The 22485-nt window shown below is 44.5% G+C and overlaps 1 protein-coding gene across 1 annotated transcript in view; it reads left to right on the top strand.

Annotated features, from left to right (window-relative positions):
- ARHGEF33 (Rho guanine nucleotide exchange factor 33) overlaps nt 1-15842 on the top strand; it is a 241513-nt gene extending 225671 nt beyond the window's left edge. Inside the window, exons 15-16 of the mRNA XM_040350765.1 lie at nt 13565-13698; nt 15421-15842. Of these exons, the coding sequence (XP_040206699.1) occupies nt 13565-13698; nt 15421-15550 (264 nt within the window). The 3' untranslated portion in view covers nt 15551-15842. The remainder of the gene's footprint in view (nt 1-13564; nt 13699-15420) is intronic.
- Nucleotides 15843-22485: the final 6643 nt, after the last annotated feature.

Raw genomic sequence — 22485 nt, 5'->3', positions numbered from 1 at the left:
GATGAATGAAGAGTCCCAAATACACAGTCCATTGGTGAAACTAAAAACCAATTTGAAGATGAAAGGCTGTAGGTGAGCAGAAAGTGATAGTCCTTCACATTAGATAAATCCAGCTCCACACCCAGGTGAGAGTATGTAACTTGCTTACCAGCTCTCCGTGACCACTAAAATAATAGTCTCAACAAGCACAGGGAAATGAGTATCCCCAGGAACCTTAATAGTGGCTTTGCAGATGGAACTCAAAATATAAAATAAAATAAATGCTCCCAGTGCAGTACTTCAAGTATCCAAATTTAGTGGTATAAATAGATTGCACTTACAGGATAAAAGCATTGATACAGCTTATAGTGGAAGTGTGGCGTCCCTACGAGCTTCGCTTCACTTCTGGGTTTGCTTGTCTGTCAACCTCTTGGGAGGTGTAGCGTGATGGTCAATCCCCAGACGACGTTCTTTTGTGATGAAACTTGTGGAGTGGGGCCTACGATGGTGACATCATCACGGTACACCTCCCAAGAGGAAGCTCCCCATGGGAAGTACTTGGACATTCCAACATGACAATGATCCAAAACACAAGTCAATCTGTCATTGGCTACAGCAGAATACAGTGAAGATTCTGGAGTGGAGTTTCCTGACCTCAATATCATTGAGCCACTCTGGGGAGATATCAAATGTGCAGGTTATGCAAGACAGTCCAAGAATTTCCAGGAACTGGAGGCTTTTTGCCAAGAGCAATGGGCAGCTTTACCATCTGAGAAGATAAAGAGCTTCATCCACAAATACCACAAAAGACTTCAAGCTGTCATTGATGTTAAAGGGGGCAATACACATTATTAAGAACTGGGGTATGTAAACTTTTGATCAGGGTCTTTTGGGTAGTTTCTGTTGCCATTATTATTTAAAAAGAGTAAACACGGTTGATTTATAATAAATGCCTTCAGCCAAACACTTACCATGAGTGAAACAAAAGTTTTTGTGTTATTTATATTCTCTGAAAAATGGCCAAGAAATCAAATTCTGCCAGGGTATGTTAACTTATGAGCACAGCTGTATACTACTGTTTTATAATCTGTTATTTGGCTATGATTAAGCACCGGTAAAGTGGTGTGAAACGCATCAGAGTTGTGTTTCTTATTCTGATTGTTGCGTGGACTAATTTCAATAAAGGAATTCATTTGGAGAGCGGCCATCCAGACTTTCTTTGTTCACACATTTCCTGTAAACTGAGCCAGGACCCTATCTGGCGGGGGAGGTGAGAGGATGCAATTCCCGTCCCGAGTGGTTAATTTCTTCTACAGAGTCTGCAAATGACTTGAGACTGGGGCAAAGGTTCACCTTCGATCAGGACAACGACCATAAACATACAGCCAGAGCTACAATAGAATGGTTTAGATCAAAGCATATTCATGTGTTAGAATGGCCCAGTCAAAGTCCAGACCTAAATCCAATTGAGAATCTGTGGCAAGACTTGAAAAGTGCTGTTCACATACTATCTCCATCCAATCTGACAGAGCTTCAGCTATTCTGCAAAGAAGAATGGACAAAAATGTCACTCTCTAGATGAGCAAAGCTGGTAAAGACATCCGCAAAAAGACTTGCAGCTGTAATTGCAGTGAAAGGTGGTTCTACAAAGTGTTGGTCTTTCACATAAAATCCCCAAAATTAACTTTTTAGCATAAAAGCAAAACTCTTTGAGAAAAAGGAAAAACTAACACTGCACATCACCCTGAACACACCATCCCCACCGTGAAACATGGTGGTGGCAGCATCATTTTGTGGGGATGATTTTCATCAGCATGGACAGGAAATCTGTTCAGACTTGATGGGAAGATGGATGAAGCCAAATACAGGGCAATCTTAGAAAAAAACCTCTTAGGCCGAAGCCTAAGCCATCGGACCATTCTCATCGGATGGATCGACCGTGTGTACGCGGCCTTAGAGTCTGCAAAAGACTTGAGACTGGGGCGGAGGTTTACCTTGCAGTAGGACAACGACCCTAAACATACAGCCAGAGCTCCAATGGAACGGTTTCGATCAAAGCATATTCATGTGTTAAAATGGCTCAAAGTCCAGACCTAAATCCAATTGAGAATTTGTGTTGTTGTTCGCAGACGCTCTCCATCCAATCTGACAGAGCTTGAGCTATTCTGCAAAGAAGAATGGGCAAAAATGTCACTCTAAAGATGAGCAATGCTGGTAAAGACATCCACAAAAAGACTTGCAGCCGATACTTACAAAGTATCAACTGAATACAAATGCATGCCACACTTTGCAGATATTTATTTGTAATAAATAAACCATTTATCATTTTCCTTCAACTTCATAATTATGTGCCACTTTGTGTTGGTCTTTCACATAAAATTCCAATAAAATACATTTACGTTTTTTGGTTGTAACATGACAAAATGTGTAAAATTTCCAAGTGTATGAATACTTTTTCAAGGCACTGTATATATATATATATATATATATATATATATATATATATATATATATATATATATATATATATATATATATATAAAAATATATATATATATAAAGCTCTTGTTTGCAATTACTGAACACATGAGATTAAACAGCTCTTTACCAGCTACTGCATTTGCCTCGTGCATTTTTCTAGCATAAATAGGGTTAAATTGTTAGTGGAATGCCAGGTGATGCCATTGAATCTCACTTGGATGAATTCTAGTATATGATTTCCTGAGTAAACGTCTCAATGAATGCCTAATAAATAGACCCCATCTCATTTATAAATTGATGTGACATGTGAATTTAAGATGTAGTAGCTGGATAAATCTATAAGATGTGCATGCATAATGTAAAATGTGCCTATCTACCTAATTATGGTGGAGCAACAGCCATATTTCATGTCGCATCATTGCAGCACACACTGGGTCGTGACTCCGCCCCACAACCTGATAGGACTGGTTAGTTATAACTTTGGAAGAGAGGCCCAACACAGCATTCTTCTTTTTTTCCCTCACCTGTTCAGGACTGAGTGGATAGCTCCGAACCCCTTACCACACCAGCCAGGTTCAGCCTCTCCTGGGCAGAAGTTTCTGTCTGTACAGTCTCTAAATTAGCTAAATGAAGGGAACCCTACTCTGATGGTCTCAGGGGCCCATTCATTCTAGTGCCATAAAAGCCTTAAATAGGCTTAAAATACTTTCAGCAACATATTTTTACCTTCACGTGCACAGACCTTTTTATTCCTCTCCCTTTTCTCCTGCTTTTTTTTAATAATTGTTCCTTCTTTTTTTCTGCATTGGCTGGGCTCTCTAGTTCCTTGTTCCCCTTGCCCTTCCAAGATGGCAGCCACGGCTGACTCTGTGCTTGTACGAGCAGAGGTGATGCACATGGTGACCAATTCTGCCAGTCTCCAAGATGGCGTCGGGTGCCGTGGATAGCATCTGAGCATGTGCGGAAATGACATCACCTTTGCAGCAGTGAATTTAAAAAGTCTGCATTTCCATTTGAAAAATTACAAATTGTTCCTTCTCATCTCAGATGCACACCTGCCAGTTCCTACCCTACCTCACCCCTCACCTGCTACCACCTCTGGTAAGGGCTGTTTTATATTTTTTCTCATTGCACCAGCCTAATTTTGCTAATATTCCTCACTGCTTGCTAATTCTTATTAAAATACTTTGGGGGGTCACTGTCCTTTGCTCCACTCATGGGGGCCGCTGCCCAAACAGACTATCCATAGTCTGTAAGGTAAGGGTTGCTTTGGTAAGTAGTGAAGATGTGGAAAAAGAGAGCACTGCCACAAATAATGTCTTACCTGGATAGCACTGTCAGGTCATCATGATCCTCTCACTCCAGGCGCAGAGAACGTTCAACACATAATTGCCCTTCAGGAAATAGACGTTCCTGAAGAAGCCGGTCAAGATCTTCCTCCCATCACTGTCATTAGCACTGAAGAAAGCCATCTTCAACCCATCAAAAACATGGCAGTTATGACACGTGCCGTACGGTCAATGCCTACTGTGTATGTCTGGCTTCGGCTCTTCCTGACAAGCTAGCATGCCGTACATGCTTTAAAGAAGCAACAAGAGAAAAAAAAAATGATGCAAGGGAGGTAACCGATATTATCTGAGAATCGGTAAGAGAATCGATACTACAAGTGTCAGCTCCAGAATCAGATAGACCAGCTCCGAGTACATCAACAGACACTTTACGTATACCTCCAAAGTCAGATGACTGTGAAAGATTGGAAATGTCCACTGGCTTTGATTTTGCTTTAATAGAACCATTTGAAAAATCAGCAAAATAAGCGATCAGTTTGGAAGAATCAAAGGAAGCACCACACAAGATTCGGAAATATTTCCCAAATTTAAAAAAGGAACCAGAGACCTTCCCATTTATAAATGAATTGGAAGACCTGATAAAAGACGAGGCAAAAAACAGAAAATAAATTAGCCTTGACAGGCTAGCAAAGCTACTGTATACCCATTAAAAGAGCCAAATGTTAACCCACTCATCTCAGCACCAAACGTTGACGCATCCTTAATGTGACTGGCCAGGCACGTGACCTTGCCTATTGAATATGCAGTAACTTTAGGAGATGCACTTGATCGCAAAATTGACCTCAATCTTAAAAGATCTTATTCAGCAGCAGGGGGTGCCTGCAGACCAGCAATTGCACTGGCGGTGGTAGGAAGAACAATTGCTAGCTGGACTTCCAGTGTCCAAAAGCTACTCCTGGAAGGAGTCGAACAAGAAAAAATAGTAACCATTGTTCCAAGAGCTCAGTCTAGCCAGAGATTTTGTGGCCGAAGCCTCAGTGGACAGATCCACGGCAAGAGCTATGCTGGCCTCTGTAATGTCAAGAAGAGCACTGTGGTTAAAGCCATTAGTTGTGGATCCAGCTTCCAAAACAAACTGGTGTAAAATACTCTATAATGGAACAAATTTGTTGAGTGAAAAACTAGACTCGGCCATCTCAAAGGTCACAGGCGTTAAATCGGGCCTCATTCCATCGGACAGAAGGCTGAAGCAACAAAATAACTGCACCATATAGATGCAATCTCTCGGAGAGATATAGATATAGAGAGGTCATATAGACTGGGAAAAGAATACAAGCAAAATTGGAGAAATACCCAATCTTCTCTTCTGAGGTTACAAAAGTCAAAACCCGCTAGCACAGAGGATCAACAGAAATCCTTTTGAAGGTATGCCCGACCCGACCAGGGCAGACCTCATAAAAGATCCGTAGACAAAATCCACTATCCACTTGGGTCACAAAAGGAGATTCAAGAACAGATCTCCCAGGGATCATTTTTAAACTACCAGACTTCCGTTCTCTCTACAAAAGAGAAATGTATTGATCAAGTACGTAATGGAGTTGCTACAGAAATGTGCAGAAAGGAAGAGATTTCTATTCTCAGCTTTTCCTTGTAAGAAAGAAAACAGGAGACCTGCGCCCAGTCTTAATTCTAAAAAGACTCAACAGAAAGATTCTAGTTGAATCCTTTAAGATGGAGAGCCTCCAATCAATCTTACTGGAAAGCTGGAGATTGGATGCTGTCAATTGATTTATCAGATGCCTACTTGCACGTCCCCATACACCTTCCACCTTCCAAAAATGTATTTGTTTTGTGGTGAATCACCAACAATTTCAATTGTAAAGTCTACCGTTCAGGATATTGACTGCCCTCAGAACCTTTACAAAGATCCTATTGCCAGTGATAGCGTACTTGAGAGAGAACGGAGAGTTCACCAATATCTCAACAATATTGTCAGGTCACCTGTCGCCAGGTGACAAGTGCACCCTGTAGGGGTCAGGGATGCACCGCAGGGAAGTGAACCCTATAGCCGACTACTGCTGGCAGGGAGGAAGCGTGACCCAAGATCACCCAGGGCGCGGAGTCTAAGACCCAGTTTTGTATTCACCAGAGCCCTTGGTGGTAGGGATGGTCTTGGCCGCAACTGGGTCCAGGTCGCGTTCCCGGGATTCCTCAGGTCACACTCCGCAGGGAGAAGGGGGAAGCAGCCAGCAGAACAAACAGTGGTGATGGACAGGCCGAGGTCAGGGCAACAGGCAGACAAGGATAACCGTGGAACATGCAAATAGTCAGGGGCACAGGCAGACAGGGAAGTCGGGGACAAGCCAAAACGGTACACGGAAGATGATCGTAGCACTCTGCAACCAGGAACTAGCAATACACTGCAGACAGGAACTGAGCATTGGAACACTGTTGAACAGCACTGCAGACCTGTAGAGCAAAGGTTAATATAGGCTTCCTGGGATGGACTAGGGTGGAGCCATACAGGAAGAGGAAGTGATAAGAAGGGAAACCAGAACAGGATCTGCCTCTAATCAACACATGGAGATCAGGTAGGCAGACAGACATGATGCATATTCATGACAGTACCCTCCCTCTTACGAGGCCTCCCCCTTCCCTGCCTGGGTCCGGGTTTAGAGGGAAACTTCAGATGAAAATTCTTCAATAGACGAGGTGCAAAGACCTCTGATGCAGGAACCCAAGACCTCTCCTCAGGACCAAAGCCTTTCCAATGAACAAGGTACTGAAGAGCACCTCTACAGAGTCGGGAATCCAGTACTTGACTGACCTCATATTCCTGATTCTCCTCAGAGACTGGTGCCGTGGTGGGGAGAGGACGAGAGAATCTATTAAGGACTAAAGGCTTCAGAAGGGAAACATGGAAGGAGTTAGAGATTTTGAAGTTTTTGGGAATCTGAAGCTTGAAACAAACTGGATTCAGCTTAGCCATTATGGTGTATGGACCAATGAATCTTGGAGCAAACTTCAGAGAAGGAACTCGGAGCTTGATGTTTCTGGTGGAGAGCCAGACTTTGTCCCCTGGTTGAAGAGAAGGCGGTTTACGCCTGCGGCGGTCAGCAAAGCCTTTGAATTTGTCGGCAGCTGCCCGGAGGGAATCATGGACGTCGCTCCAGATGGAATTGAATGACTCTTGAGCTGAAGCCAAAGCTGGGATATCCAGAGAACAGGTCATGGGAAGTGGAAGTTGAGGATGTCTTCCATAAACTGAGAAAAAGGGTGTTCTCTGCGAACTGGTATTCACATGATTGTTATGGGAAAATTCCGCCCATGGAAGTAGAGAGGACCAATCATCATGATGAGCGGAGACTAAGGTACGAAGAAAAACCTCTAACTCCTGATTAACCCTCTCCGTCTGCCCATTGGATTGAGGATGGTAAGAAGAGGAAAAATCCAAAGCAATATTGAGGGATTTGCAAAAGGCTCTCCAAAAACGAGACGTGAATTGAACACCCCTGTCCGAAACAATATGAGAAGGAACCCCATGAAGACGGAAAATCTCTCGAACAAAAATGGGGACCAAAGCAGGAGCAGAAGGCAGACCAGGAAGGGGAACAAAATGTGCCATTTTGGAGAACCGATCGACTACCACCCAAATGACCGTATTACCGTCAGACAGTGGAAGATCAGTGATAAAATCCATGGCAATGTGAGCCCAGGGCTCCTTGGGAATGGGCAAGGGCATGAGGAGACCAGCAGGAGCTTGTGTGGAGGATTTGAACTGAGCACAGACATGACAAGCCTTGACATAGTCTTTAACCTCTGAGCGGAGATTTGGCCACCAATAGTGACGACTAATGAGTAGGAAGGACCGGAGGAAACCAGCATGGCCCGCCACCTTGGAATCATGTCCCCAACGAAGGATCTTGGCTCTTAGCTCAGTGGGGACAAAGGTCTTACCAGGAGGAATTTTTGAGTCCAGGGTGGTAGAATGGGCAACAATGCATGAAGTTGGAATGATCGGCTCAGGTTCAAGAGTGAGATCTTCGTCCAAGGTGTCAAAGGATCTAGAAAGCGCATCAGCCCGACCGTTGCAGGAACCAGGTTTGTATGTAATCGTGAAACTGAAACGGGAAAAGAAGAGACTCCACCTGGCCTGTCTGGGATTCAGACGTTTAGCATTCTGTAAGTACTGTAGATTCTTGTGATCGGTGAAGATCGTTATGGAGTGAGGAGAACCCTCCAAAAGATGACGCCACTCTTCTAGCGCCAATTTAATTGCGAGAAGTTCCCGGTCACCGATGGCATAATTTCTCTCTGCCTGAGAAAATTTTTTGGAAAAGAACGCACATGGTTGACGTCTCTTCTCAAAAAGTTGAAGAAGCACCGCTCCCACTCCCACAGAAGAAGCGTCCACTTCAATAAAGAATGCCTCCTCAGGGTTTGGTCTCCTCAAAAGAGGTCCAGAGACGAAGGCCTGTTTCAGATCGTGAAACGCAGAGACAGCTTCGGGAGGCCAGTCTTTGGCATTAGCACCCTTCTTGGTCAAAGCGATAATAGGCGCGGCAATGGAAGAATAATTCCTGATGAACTGCCTATAATAATTTGTGAAACCAAGAAAGCGCTGTGTGGCCTTGAGGCTAGCAGGAAGAGGCCAATTGGTAATGGCTAAGACCTTCCCAGGATCCATACGAAGGCCCAAGCTTGAAACAAAGCATCCTAGAAACAGGACCTCAGAACATTCAAAGGAGCATTTCTCCAGTTTGGCATAGAGATTATTCTCTCTGAGGCGCTGGAGTACAGTGCGAACATGGTTCCTGTGGACATGCAGATTTTCCGAAAAGATTAGAATGTCATCCAGATAGATGACAACAAACTGGTACAGCAGGTCCCTGAAGATTTCGTTGACAAAGCTTTGAAACACGGCTGGGGCATTACATAACCCGAAAGGCATGACCAGATACTCATAATGGCCGTCTCGAGTGTTAAACGCAGTCTTCCACTCATCGCCTTCTCGTATTCGAATGAGGTTGTACGCCCCCCTGAGATCCAACTTAGTGAAAATGGAGGCACCCCTCAACCTATCGAACAATTCAGATATCAAGGGTAAGGGGTAACGATTCTTAATAGTAACAGCGTTTAATCCTCGATAATCAATACAGGGTCTCAAGGTACCATCCTTCTTGGCAACAAAAAAGAACCCTGCTCCTGCAGGCGATGACGATTTCCGAATGAAACCTCTGTCAAGGTTTTCTGCGACATACTCAGACATGGCCTGGGTCTCTGGGATGGACAAAGGGTATGTGCGACCCCTGGGCAGAATTGCTCCAGGAACAAGGTCAATGGCACAGTCAAAAGATCTGTGGGGAGGAAGCACCTCGGCTGATTTCTTACAGAACACATCCCGGTAATCGCTGTAAGCAGTGGGAAGATCCGAAGATACTGATGTGGTAGCAACCGGAAGTTCCCCCTTAGGAGTCACCTTGGAAAGACATGACGAGAAACATGAAGGACCCCAAGCCAGAATCTGCCCAGAAGCCCAGTCCACATGGGGAGAGTGGAGCTGTAGCCAAGGAAGGCCCAATACAATGGGAGTGGAGGCTTTAGGTAGGATGAGAAAGGATATCCACTCCTGGTGGAGAATCCCTATCGACATCCTAATGGGTAGTGTCTGGAAGCGAATAGGACCCCCTGGGAGAATAGTGCCATCAATTGCCGAGACTACCAGCGGCGTAGTGAGGGGTGAAAGGGTAAGCTTCATAGAAGAAGCAGTTCTCCAGTCCATAAAGTTGCCGGCAGCCCCGGAATCCAGATATGCAGAGATCGATAGGGGAGAAGTGCCTACATGAAGGGACACCGGAAGGAGCAGACGGGAAGGTGATGTTTCTGGGTCCAATACTCCACCTTCTAAATGTATTAGACCTGAGCGTTTCCCGGGCGAAGCGGGCAGGAGGCACGAAGATGGCCCTTGCCTCCACAATAGAGGCACAAGCCCAGAGTTCTGCGTCTAGCACGTTCTTCGGGTGTTAGTCTGGTCCGGCCCAACTGCATAGGTTCCTCAGCAGGCAGGGGGTGGTCTACGGGACGAAGTGAGGGAAGCACAGACTGACTACGACCTAGGGAGTGCTGGTGTCCTTTCTCAATGGACCTCTCCTGAAAACGAATATCGATCTGATTGCACAGGGAGATGACATCGTCCAGACCTACGGGGATGGTTCTTCCCGCTAATTCGTCCTTCACTCGGTCAGAGAGGCCATGTAAAAAGGTAGCGACCAGGGCCTCATTGTTCCAGCTCAATTCAGCTGAGAGTATACGGAACTGAAGAGCATATTGACCCACTGAACGAGATTCTTGGCGGAGACGTAGCAGAGCACTGGCTGCTGAAGAGGCCCGAGCCGGCTCTTCAAAGATGTTCCGAAAGAGCTTTAGGAAGTTGAACAGGCTGGAAACTACCGGATCATTCCTCTCCCACATAGGGGCAGCCCAGGCTAAAGCTTCACCGGAAAGGAGGGAAATAATATAGGCTACCTTTGCCCGATCAGACAAGAAGTTTTGAGGCTGTAGTTCAAAATGGATGGTGCACTGGCTAAGAAACCCCCTGCAGGCCTTGGAGTCTCCAGAAAAACGGACTGGAGGTGGTAGCTTCAGTGAATGCGACTCTGCGACTGGTGCGACGGGCGCAGCCGCTGCCGCTGGCTGTACTTGGGGTTGTAGATTCGGGGGTCCCAACGAGGTCTGAAGCTGATCAAAGCGGGAAGCCAGATCCTGAAGGAAACGCATCACCTGAGCCTGATTAGCTTCATGCGTCTCGAGTCTGTGAACAACGCCCTGTAATGGGTCATCTGCAGGAAGCGGCACGTCGGCCGGGTTCATGGCTGTTCAAACTGTCAGGTCACCTGTCGCCAGGTGACAAGTGCACCCTGTAGGGGTCAGGGATGCACCGCAGGGAAGTGAACCCTATAGCCGACTACTGCTGGCAGGGAGGAAGCGTGACCCAAGATCACCCAGGGCGCGGAGTCTAAGACCCAGTTTTGTATTCACCAGAGCCCTTGGTGGTAGGGATGGTCTTGGCCGCAACTGGGTCCAGGTCGCGTTCCCGGGATTCCTCAGGTCACACTCCGCAGGGAGAAGGGGGAAGCAGCCAGCAGAACAAACAGTGGTGATGGACAGGCCGAGGTCAGGGCAACAGGCAGACAAGGATAACCGTGGAACATGCAAATAGTCAGGGGCACAGGCAGACAGGGAAGTCGGGGACAAGCCAAAACGGTACACGGAAGATGATCGTAGCACTCTGCAACCAGGAACTAGCAATACACTGCAGACAGGAACTGAGCATTGGAACACTGTTGAACAGCACTGCAGACCTGTAGAGCAAAGGTTAATATAGGCTTCCTGGGATGGACTAGGGTGGAGCCATACAGGAAGAGGAAGTGATAAGAAGGGAAACCAGAACAGGATCTGCCTCTAATCAACACATGGAGATCAGGTAGGCAGACAGACATGATGCATATTCATGACAAATATCCTTCTCTTAGCCGACAGCCAGCAGTCTCTCCTCCACCATCAGGGAATACTGATATCCACACTACAGAAATTCAGATGGGTAAAAAATTGGAAGAAAAACAACTTGCAACGACCCGAAAGATGGCCTTTTTGGGAGCAGAATTGAATACCGGGTCCAACCAAGTGAAACTTCCTCAAGAGAAAATAGAACCCTTCATTTTACAGGATAAAAAAAAATTATGGCAGCTGTCTACCTACCAGCCAGAGCATGCATGCGTATTCTGGCATCCACATCAGCCACCTTCCCAATAGTCCAATGGGCCCAATGGCACACAAGAACATTTCAAAATTAGTTTTTGATGCAGTGGGATGTAGCATCAATGCTTTAGCTGATCTATATCCAAGAGACAGTAAAACAGTCAGTATGGTGGCGGACTCAGGTCTACAACCTCAAATGTTATTGTCATATTATTCCTCCTCTAAGTATAGAAGACCCATTTCCTCTTCCAGTAACACTGGATCTACTCACACAAGGCCAATTCCTATACCCAGTGCCGGAAAAACGACACCTAACGGCTTGGAAATTGAAAGGGATAGGCTGCTAAGCCAAGGATGCTCACTACCTATGTACTACCTTGCTGCAAGCCAGAAAGAATTCAACTAATGACACAAGAAAGTGTGGGGAAATTTGCGCAGCAGCATAGTCACATAGTTAGTCAGGTTGAAATAAGACACAAGTACATCTAGTTCAACCAAAAAATAATAATCATACAATCCCATATACACAAATTTCCACAGTGTGTCAAATTCTAGAATTCCTTCGATCGGGTAGGTTCTAGTATGCTAAAAGGTACAAGTTTCTGCCTTATCTGCTATGATGAAAATCAAATGGGCTTTAGATCCCCTTATCATTCAATTTCTAAGGGCATGCTTAGAAGTACATGCTTAGATAAAACCACTGAGGAAACCAACTTTTCCTGCTTGGAATCTCTCCACAGTGTTAGAAGCACTGTCAAATTCTCCCTTTTATCCCATGGAGGCAGCATACCTTTGGGATTTAACGATTAAAATAACCTTCCTTATTGCCATAACCTCAGGCAAAAGGGTATCTGAGTTGCAAGCCTTACTGATGAAAGAACCTCATCTGATCTTCTACCCAGATAGAGTGGTTATAAGAATCAGAACAGTTCATTCCTAAAGTAACATCTGCTTGCCACTTTAATCAAGAAATCAACCTACCAGTATTCCTTACTAGTCAAGGGGATCCACATCCCTTGGACATCAAAACAACTATTGCTTTGTACGTGATGGTTCCCAGCCCGTTCAGAAAGACAAAAAATCTTCTTGTCATTGCCCACAGCCCTAGAAGAGTCCAAGCAGCATCTTCACGTACAATAGCCTCATGGCTAATAAAAAACAATCAAAAAAGCATACCTGGCACAACAACTTCCAATACCTGGATGCTTAAGGACTCATTCTACTAGGGCAGTGGCAACATTGTGGGCAGAATATTGCAGGGTATCTCCGGAAATAATATGCAAAGCGGCAACTTGGTCTTCAAGAACAACATTCATGCCACATTAAAGAATGGATCCTGCGCAATTGACAACTGTTGAATTCGAAAGATAAGCTGTTCAAACAAATTCTTCTGTATCTTGTGAATAAATTAATACTTTCTAAGCACCCACTCGTATAGCGAGTTATTTACCAGTGTGTGCTGCCATGATGCGACAGGAAAACGGAAAATTGTATATCCACCTTTCCGTCATTTTCCTTTCCTGGCGCATCTCATTGCAACACACAGATTCCCACCCATTTAAGGTGATAGATATGGAGAACACTGTGGTGGGGTGGAGTCACAACCCAGTGTGTGCTGCCATAAGATGTGCCAGGAAAAGAAAATTACGGAATGGTGAGTATACAATTTTACTTTTAAGCCCTTTACCTTGCCAGACACCCCTGGCTGAAACTTATTGAAGGAAGCATCTATTTGCTGGGATTTTTCTGTCCAGTTACTATTTATTTCTATTTACTATTTGTTTTAGAGTTGAACTAGATGGACTTTGTGTCTTTTTTTCAACCTGACTATGTAACTATGTTTCCTCCTACACTACCTTGCATCTGGGAGTGTCTAGACTGTCACCCATTCCTCTTTCATAGGCCTAAACATGCACAACCACTTTCATAGGCTCTTCTGAAGGGTAGATTGTGCATGCATGTTTAGCTGCTATATAAAGTCAGATGAAAAGCTTGTTCAAATGAGAATGGCTTTCTTTTATGTATTATTATTATTATTATTATTGCTCTTGTTATAGGAAATCCACATGGATGGCAATGCAAAATTCTACCAAAAAGATGAAACTGAGCAAACATCATTCAGTGATCATCATCCCAGGTCAGATCAAAAGGGAGGTTTCCGAAGCTCCTTCCGTAAGCTATTTAAAAAGAAGTGAGTTGAAAAAGAGCCAATTTTCTGAAAGAGTTCACTATTCTGTAGACTTGATATCTATAACTTTCTATAATATGTTTTGTATTTCAAAAAAACAAGGACATAACAGCCTAAAAAAACATATAGATCAGCAGATGTAACAAATTGGCTTGATTTTTGGGTGGCTGTATCTGATCTTTTAAAGATTTGTCAAGACACTCGTATGGCTAGATTTGAAATCCGAGCTCCATGGGTTGCAGGAAAGACATCTGCCTACTGAAATGTCAGAGATCTTTGGGGGGGGGGGGTGGCTCCCCAATCCATCAAAATGGATCGAAACTCTTAGGCGATCTGTTTTAAAAAGCTGCATGTTAGCAGATATGCATCATTTAAACAGTAATAGTCATTGACAGATGTGCTCTTTATATCAACCATCTTGTCACTTTGCTCTTTACATCACTTTGCTCTAGGTCTACCATGTTTAGTGATGCTTGCAGCCTTGCTGTTTATTACATAAACCTTTGGTGAACCTGTGGTTTGCCTGTGCATGGAAAAGCAACAAGTTCAATTTATTACCCCACTTCTATTTGCTCACTTGCTGCTCTGTTTAGTTGCCAGGAGTGAAAGTAAAAACTTACAAGCTTACACAAAGCTATTGTATTGATTCCCCATGTGATAATGCTGTTTAGTCCAGTGCTGACCCAGTAACAATTCACAAGCAACAAGGTCACTGGAGAAGGCAATAAAAAAAAAACCATGCAACTCACCTGTTCTTACAGTGTTACTTTCTCCCTGGGCAAAGTAGCTAGTCAAATTAGTAGTTTAGAAAGGAAGAAATCCCTGATGCCGCACATTCACGCGAGTGGATGTGCAACATCAGGGATCCCTTCCTCCTCCTCTCTAGTGATCACAGGAGCTGGGATGAGCTCCACTACCTCGCCAGCATTCCCGCAGCAGCGGACATATACACCATCCACATTGCTCCCCTAATCAGCACACAAGCCTGAGCAGCACACCAATTTTCTGTGGTTCACAAATAGCAGATTAGCCATTGAGGAAATGAAACCAGTATTTTTTCCCTCTTAATCTATTCTGTTATGGTCAACTTGTTGTCAGTCACAGGACGACTAGTGTGACATGAGCCTTAAAGTGTTTGTTAACCCTTATATATACACAGTGAAGTGACTGGCCTTAGGTGATACACAGAGACTAAACAAATCCTCCTACATAAGTTGTTCCTGTTTATCGGAAGCTATCTCTTATCCACAAACATTAAAAGTATACCGTTTACACAGCTTTTGTGATCGGCAGAAGGCAGGAGGCAGGGATCTGATGTCACACGCTGCACAGCATAAATCAGATAGCTGAGTGTAATTTGAGACCTGAGTTAAGGGATAGGACACGTTAAACAGGTCTCATAAGGAAATATAGACATCTGAGCCTGTTGATCACATGTTGTGTGCTGGATCACATTTTCTCATCCCCCTGGATCCCTTTGGAGTCAACATAACCTGTCAGAAGTGACCCATGCAGGTAGCAGAGGAGGGAGACAGTGGACAAAAATCACACTTGGTGCTTTGGCTTGAGGCAAGCACACACTATAGAAGAATATTCTTTGTTAATTTTTTATTTCAAAGGTTTAAAACCAATTTAAAGCGAAAAAAAAAAATCTTGATGAACTAAGAAATAAGACAATGAGTAAAAAAAATAACCAGTATTTCTTACTGTGCTCTGAGATTTTAGGTACTGTGGAGTAGACGGCAAGGAGAAGACAAGTGAGAAATCATCTATAGACCAGTCTCCAACAAGGCAGGAGATCTTCAGAGTTCACTCTGCTCTTATCAATGAGCTTGACCGTGGAACAGCTGTATAGTAAGAATCTGTGAAAATATAAAGAGCCAAAAAGATTTATGGTAGCTTGTCACTCCCTGTATTTGAAAAACAAAGCTGCTAAATATTCTAGTGCAAAAACACTTTTATCACATTCACACAAAAACAGTTAGGACGTGTAAAGTATTATATAGAATTACCTTTAGTATTAAGCAACTTGTAACACTCGGTAAGGGTTTAATTACAGCTACATATTTTGAATGCAACACAATTACTGGTAATTATAATTTTATAGTTGTAAAGAATTCAAGAACAATAACGTTTTGATTTTACGATTTTTAGGGCAAACCGTCCATGTATGGCCAACACAAGCCTATATGTATTAGATCTTCCAAAGTGTATTCTGACAAATATGTTTAAAATTACAGAACCCTGGCACTACAAATGGATAGGGATTTGGATCCCAAGCTTTCGTATTAAATGTAGACAAACTGAGATTGATTTATTATAACTGAAGATTGCAAAATCTGTTGCAGCTGTGCATGGTAGCCAATCGGCTTCTAACATCAGCTTGTTCAATTAAAGGGTAAGGGCTCTCTCACACGGAGCGGATCCGTATTGATCCGCTCCGTTAACCCATTTGGCTCAGCGGGGATTCCTCTGTTAATCCCCGCTGAGCTGTCGGCGGACAGGGCGGTCCCCGCACACTATGCATAGACCGCCCTGTCTCTCCTCCGCTCTTCCCTATGGGGAATCGGATGAATACGGACCGTGTGTCCATATTCATCCGATCCGTTCCGCCGGATGGAAGAAAAATAGGGTTTTCTCCCGTCCGCAAAAGCGGATCTTTGCGGACGCGGATGGTTGCGGACGTTAGCGGATGCAATCCCATAGGGAACAATTACAAGTCCGTAAACGGACTTGTAATAAACGGACCGTTTGTCCGTAAATGTGAAAGGGCCCTAACTCCACTTTCGTGGGGAAAAACATAGCAAATAAAGAAAAAATTATATAGCATATACAATTGCTACACAAGTCATATTATAATTAAATGGTTTTAAAAAAATACCTTTTTCAATCTGCAGCTGCTGTAATTTTCTGCAAATGCAATGCAATATGGCTACCTGGAGGTGTTTTGTACACAGAGGCCGGGATTCACGTAGAAGAGCGCATCTTTGTGCGGGTGTAACGTATCCTATTTACGTTACGCCTCCGCAACTTTGACAGGCAAGTGCAGTATTCACAAACCAAAGTTGCGGCGGCGTAGCGTAAATAGGCCGGCGTAAGCCCGCCTAATTCAAATGTGGAAGATGTTGGCGTGTGTTATGTAAATTTATTGTGACCCCACGTAAATTACGCTTTTTACGAACGGCGCATGCGCTGTCCGTGAAAGTATTCCAGTGCGCATGCTCCAAATTAACCCGCAAGAAGCCAATGCTTTCGACGTGAACGTAAATGTAGCCCAGCCCTATTCGTGAACGACTTACGCAAACGACGTAAAACTTGAAAAATGTGACTCTGGCCCGACATCCATACTTAACATTGGTACGCCTCATATACGCCTCATATAGCAGGGGTAACTTTACGGCGGAAAAAGCCTAACGTAAACGGCGTATCTGTAATGCGACGGCCGGGCGTACGTTCGTGAATTGGCGTATCTAGCTGATTTACATATTTCTAGGAGTAAATCAGCGTACACGCCAATAGCGGCCAGCGTAAATATGCAGTTAAGATACGACGGCGTAGGAGACTTACGCTGGTCGTATCTTATACTAATTCTGGCGTATCTGATTCTTTGAATCAGGCGCCAAGATGCGACGCCTCAGACTCAGGCCCCATACACACCATAGAATCTATCCGCAGATAAATCCCATCAAATGGGTTTCTGCGGATAGATCCTATGGTGTGTACACGCCAACGGATATTTATCCGCAGATAAATCTCCCCTGGGATGGATTTCCAGCAGATGGATATTTGCTGACATGCACAACAAATCCATTTGCTGGAATCCATTCCAACGGATGGATCCGCTCGTCTGTACAGACTTACCGGATCCATCCGTCTAAAGGGATTCCCCGCACGCGGCGTAATGATTTGACGCATGCGTGGAATTCCTTATATGACAGCGTCGCGCCCGTCGCCGCGTCATAATAGCGGCGACGGCGCGACACGTCATCGGCAGAGGATTTCAGCGCGGATTTCAATGCGATGGTGTGTACACGCCATCGCATAGAAATCCTCTGAAATCCTCGAGAGGATTTATCCGCGGATACGGTCCGCTGGACCGTATCTGCGGATAAATCCTCTCGTGTGTATGGGGCCTCAGAGATACGACGGCGTATCTGGAGATACGCTGTCATATCTCCTACATGAATCCGGGCCAGAATGTGTACAGAATGCCACACAGATATGCAATTTACCATTTGTGTGATTTGCTCACTGAGTTTCCCAGAAGTCTGCACTAAAGATGAAAGTCATATTTCAGACATCCCCTGCAACACAAATGTAATTTATGGTGAGATACTCCCAATAGGAACATGTCTAAAGAGATGCAGGCCCAGCTGCTTTCCTCATTAGTACCCTGCAACTGCACAGCTAGTTGATAATTATGAAACCACTCATTAGACTCACTTGGACAGGGGCACAGAGGAACAAACAGTGATTTCTTCAGAATAATAAGGTAGAAATCTGCAACAAAGTTTATTAAAATCCTTGCAATGTACATAGGTCACCCAGAGGGGAATGTTTTTTTCACAACATAAGTGAAGTTACGCTTTAAGCTTTGCCAATAAAAAAAAAATAGAAGCTGAATGATTTTGCACGCTGACATTTGCAGCTTCATCAGAGGAATCTTGCTTGTTTCTCCCCCAGATCATACAGTGAGGCAGGGACTAAGGAATGGATGTGACATGACATGTTATGTGAAATAGGCAAACTGGTATTGTGGCACTTATTATAATGTGTGCTATATACTGTATTCTTGATTAAACTATTGTATTTAATTAGGATCCATGTGTAGTTGGTAATATGGGTTTAATGACACTTTTAGAACTCCAGGGAGAAAGTTTTTTTGTACATACCACAAGTCAAGCATTACCTCTTATGACGATTACCCTAGGTCGATTACCCTAGGTCTGGATTGCTGCTGTGTATTATAAAAATCATACTATAATTCATGCCAGGAAGTACAGGGAATGCTGTTGTTCCAACACTGCGGGTATGGGAGCTATGACAGCTGTCGCTCTCATTCAGCGAAAAGATCCTTTCACTTGCCCGTCCCTTTCTCTCCCTTTATCCATTCATAAAATGCTTTGTATTCTGTTCACAGTATACAAAACATTCTGTGAATGGACAATGGGAGAGGAGAGACTGTTAACTGACAGGGTCTCTGCTTGTCCATTCACAAAACACCTTGGGCCGGATTCACAGACAACTTACGCCAACGTATCTGTTGATACGCCGCGTAAGTTGTAGGATGCGCCGTCGTATCTCTGTGCCGTATTCTTGAAACTAGATACGCCTGAATTTCAGCTTGATCCGACCAACGTAAGTCTCCTACGCCGTTGTATCTTTGGTGCATATTTACGCTGGCCGCTAGGGGCGCTTCCGTTGATTTACGCGTTGAATATGTAAATGACCTAGATATGCCGATTCACGAACATACTTGCGCCCGTCGCAGTAAGCTACGCTGTTTATGTAAGGTGTATGTCAGGCATATAATTATCCCTCATAAAGCAGGGGTAAGTCATGTTAGGGTATGGACGTCGGAACAGCCGTCGGATTTTACGTCGTTTGCGTAAGTCGTACGTGAATGGGGCTGTGCGTAGGTTACGTTCACGTCGAAAGCATTTAGCCGACGTACCTTAGGGAGTATATGCAATGTGATTCTGAGCATGCGCACGCATGCGCTGTTCGTTCGGCCATGCATTTACATGGGGTCACGGTTAATTTTAATACAACACGCCCACTGCCTTGCTACTTTGATTTAGGCGGGCTTACGCCGGCCATTTTACGTTACGCCGGCGCAAGAAAGGGAGCAAGTGCTTTGTGAATACAGTACGAGCCTCTCTATGTTACGTCGGCGTAGCGCATATCAGATGCGCTACGCCGCTCTAAAGATACGCCGATCTCTCTGAATCTGGCCCCTTGTATTCTGTTAACAGAATACAAGGCATTCTGTAAATAGACAAGTGTAGAGGAAAACTACTGGATCCTTTAACTGCTCTCAGCTGCAGTGCCATATTTACTCTGGCTTTATTTTTTTGCATTAATGAAACTATGAATTACAGTACACAACAGCGATCCTAGACCGAGTTGTACATTACAGGATGAACACATGTGTAGACTTAACCTCTTCTGTCTACTCCATCACCTTCACCAGCGATCCCTTGGGACATGTCTTCTGGGCTCCCTGCTGCCTTCTGCCCTGTATTGCGAGTACCCCTAGGGCAGTTCTCTCACACCATTTCCATAGCGGATCATATGCGCAAGGAAGGCAGCCCTTGGGGTATTTCCGGTTGATGTTTAGTTAAAAATGCAGAGGGTGCCTGCAGAATTACCCCTGAGGTCCCTGATGATCTTTTTCCAGACTGCTGCTGCCCCAGCCTAAGTTGCTGCCTTCCTACCATGTCAGAATTTATGGGTCAGTTTTCGGCCATGTTATGCCCTGTACACACGATCGGACCTTTGTCTGACCAAATTCACATCGGAATTCCGACAGAATTCCATTGGAAGAAAAGAGAACATGTTCTCTATGTAATCTTCGATGGGGCATACATACGGTCGGAATTTCTGAAGGAAAAAGTCAGCTTGACTTTTTCCATCGGAAATTACGATCGTGTGTACGGAGCCTTAGAGTACTCAGGGGGCACATGCAGGCGCTCTCTAGCTATTAATGCTCCCCCGGCTTCTGTCTCTGATCTTTAGCAGCAGCTGCTGTTCCCCATTCAGATGTGAACAATGGGGATGGTTCTTTGCCAGGCTCTGAGGACCTAATAAAAATCACAATCCTGACAAAATTTAAGGATGCCATTTCAATACTTACTGATACAGTGCCTTAGCTTAGAGCTGCCTTAGTCAACCTTTGCCAAATGTTGGGAGCTTGGGCTCTCTAAAGCCTACTACACCCCCCCCCCCCCAATGTTGGGTGGCATTGTGTGTACTGAAGTCATTCCGACAGAAGCCGGCTGTTGAAAGGGCATGACTGAAAAAGGTCTGCTGATTGGCTGAGAGGGCTCTGGTGGGGGGACCCAGAACACAATAGCACAGCATCCTCTTGTGGGCACTGTGCTCACTTCCCAGCACCGTGAAGCTCGATTGCCATTTTCTCATTAAACACCAGAATTGGCAAATCTGCCACTGGCACCCTGTGCTTTTTACAGATGAGAGCAGGTTCCCCCTGAGCACATGTGCAATATGTGAAAGGGTCTGGAGGAGCCATGGAGAAAGTTATGCTGCCTGTAACATCGTTCAGCATGACCGGTTTGGTGGTGGGTCACTGATGGTCAGGGGAGGCATATCTATAGAGGGAAGCACAGACCTCTACAGGCTAGACATGCTGACTGCCGTTTGATATCAGGATGAAATGCTTGGACCCATTATCAGACCCTACGCTGGTGCAGTGGGTCCTAGGTTCATCCTGGTGCACGACAATGCCCAGGTTCATGTGGCGAGAGTATGCAGCCAGTTGAGGTTGCACCTCAGTCTATTCAGGAGCTCAGTGATGCCCTGGTCCAGATCTGGGACAAAATACCCCACAACACCATCCGTCGTCTCATTAGGAGCATGCCGTGACATTGTCAGGCATGCATACAAGCACATGGAGGCCATACAATCTACTGAGTACCTTTTTGAGTTGCTGCAATGAAATTTCAGCAAAATGGACTAGCCTGCTGCATATTTTTTTTACTTAGATTTTCGGAGTGTCTTTGAATTCAGCCCTCTGTAGGTTGATAATTTTAATTTCCATCATCCATTTGGCATCCTTTCGTTCCTAACACATTACCCAGTCAATATCAGCATGATATCCAGCATGATACTTTTCCCCATTGAGGTCTGATGTATTTTCAAAGTGTTCCTTAAATTTTTTTGAGCAGTGTGTGTATGTATATATATATATATATATATATATATATATCTATATATATTTAATGGAAGATCCCTCAAGGTTTTTTTTTAGCAGCGAGATAAGTATTTGAAAAGCAAAAGATGTTACATAAAAATTGGTATTTATTTATTAGTTAAAGCGGTAGTTCACCCTCACCCACATGATTTTACCATCGAGACAGGCATTGTAGCGCGAGCTACAGTATGCCTGTCCCGATTTTTTTAACCCCGGACTCACCTTGTAATCGTACATTGTAGATTTCGGCTCCCGCGGGGAATGGGCGTGCCTGTGGAGAGGGAGGATGATTGACGGCCGGCCCTGGCACGTCACTCTCCCCGAAGACAGCCGGAGTAGGTCTCGGCTCTTCACGGCGCCTGCGCACAGGCTATGCGCAGGCGCCGTGAAGAGCCAAGCCTATTTCGGCTATTTCCGGAGAAGCGTGACACGCCAGAGCCGGCCGTCAATCATCCTCCGTCTCCATAGGCACGCCCATTCCCCGGGATTTTCGATGTACGAGTACAAGGTGAGTACGGGGGTAAAAAAATCGGGACAGGCATACTGTAGCTCGCGCTACAATGCCTGATTTTATGGTAGTAGAAAAAAAAAAAAAATTTCCGTTCATAGGGTGAACCCCCGCTTTAAATTATATAAAAAATATTTTCCATAATTACATAGAAGTCGTAAAAAACTGTTCTGACCCTGATGCCGCGTACACACGATCATTTTTCGGCATTAAAAAAAAATTGTTTTTAAAAAACGTCATTTAAAATGATCATGTGTGGGCTTCACATCATTTTTCGGTTTCTGAAAAACGACACATTTTTTTTTCGAATGCTGCATTTTTTAATGACGTTTTAAACAATGTAGTTTTT

Source organism: Rana temporaria, chromosome 4 (assembly GCF_905171775.1).
Source record: "Rana temporaria chromosome 4, aRanTem1.1, whole genome shotgun sequence".
NCBI lineage: Eukaryota > Metazoa > Chordata > Amphibia > Anura > Ranidae > Rana > Rana temporaria.
This window is presented reverse-complemented; position numbering and strand designations above follow the sequence as displayed.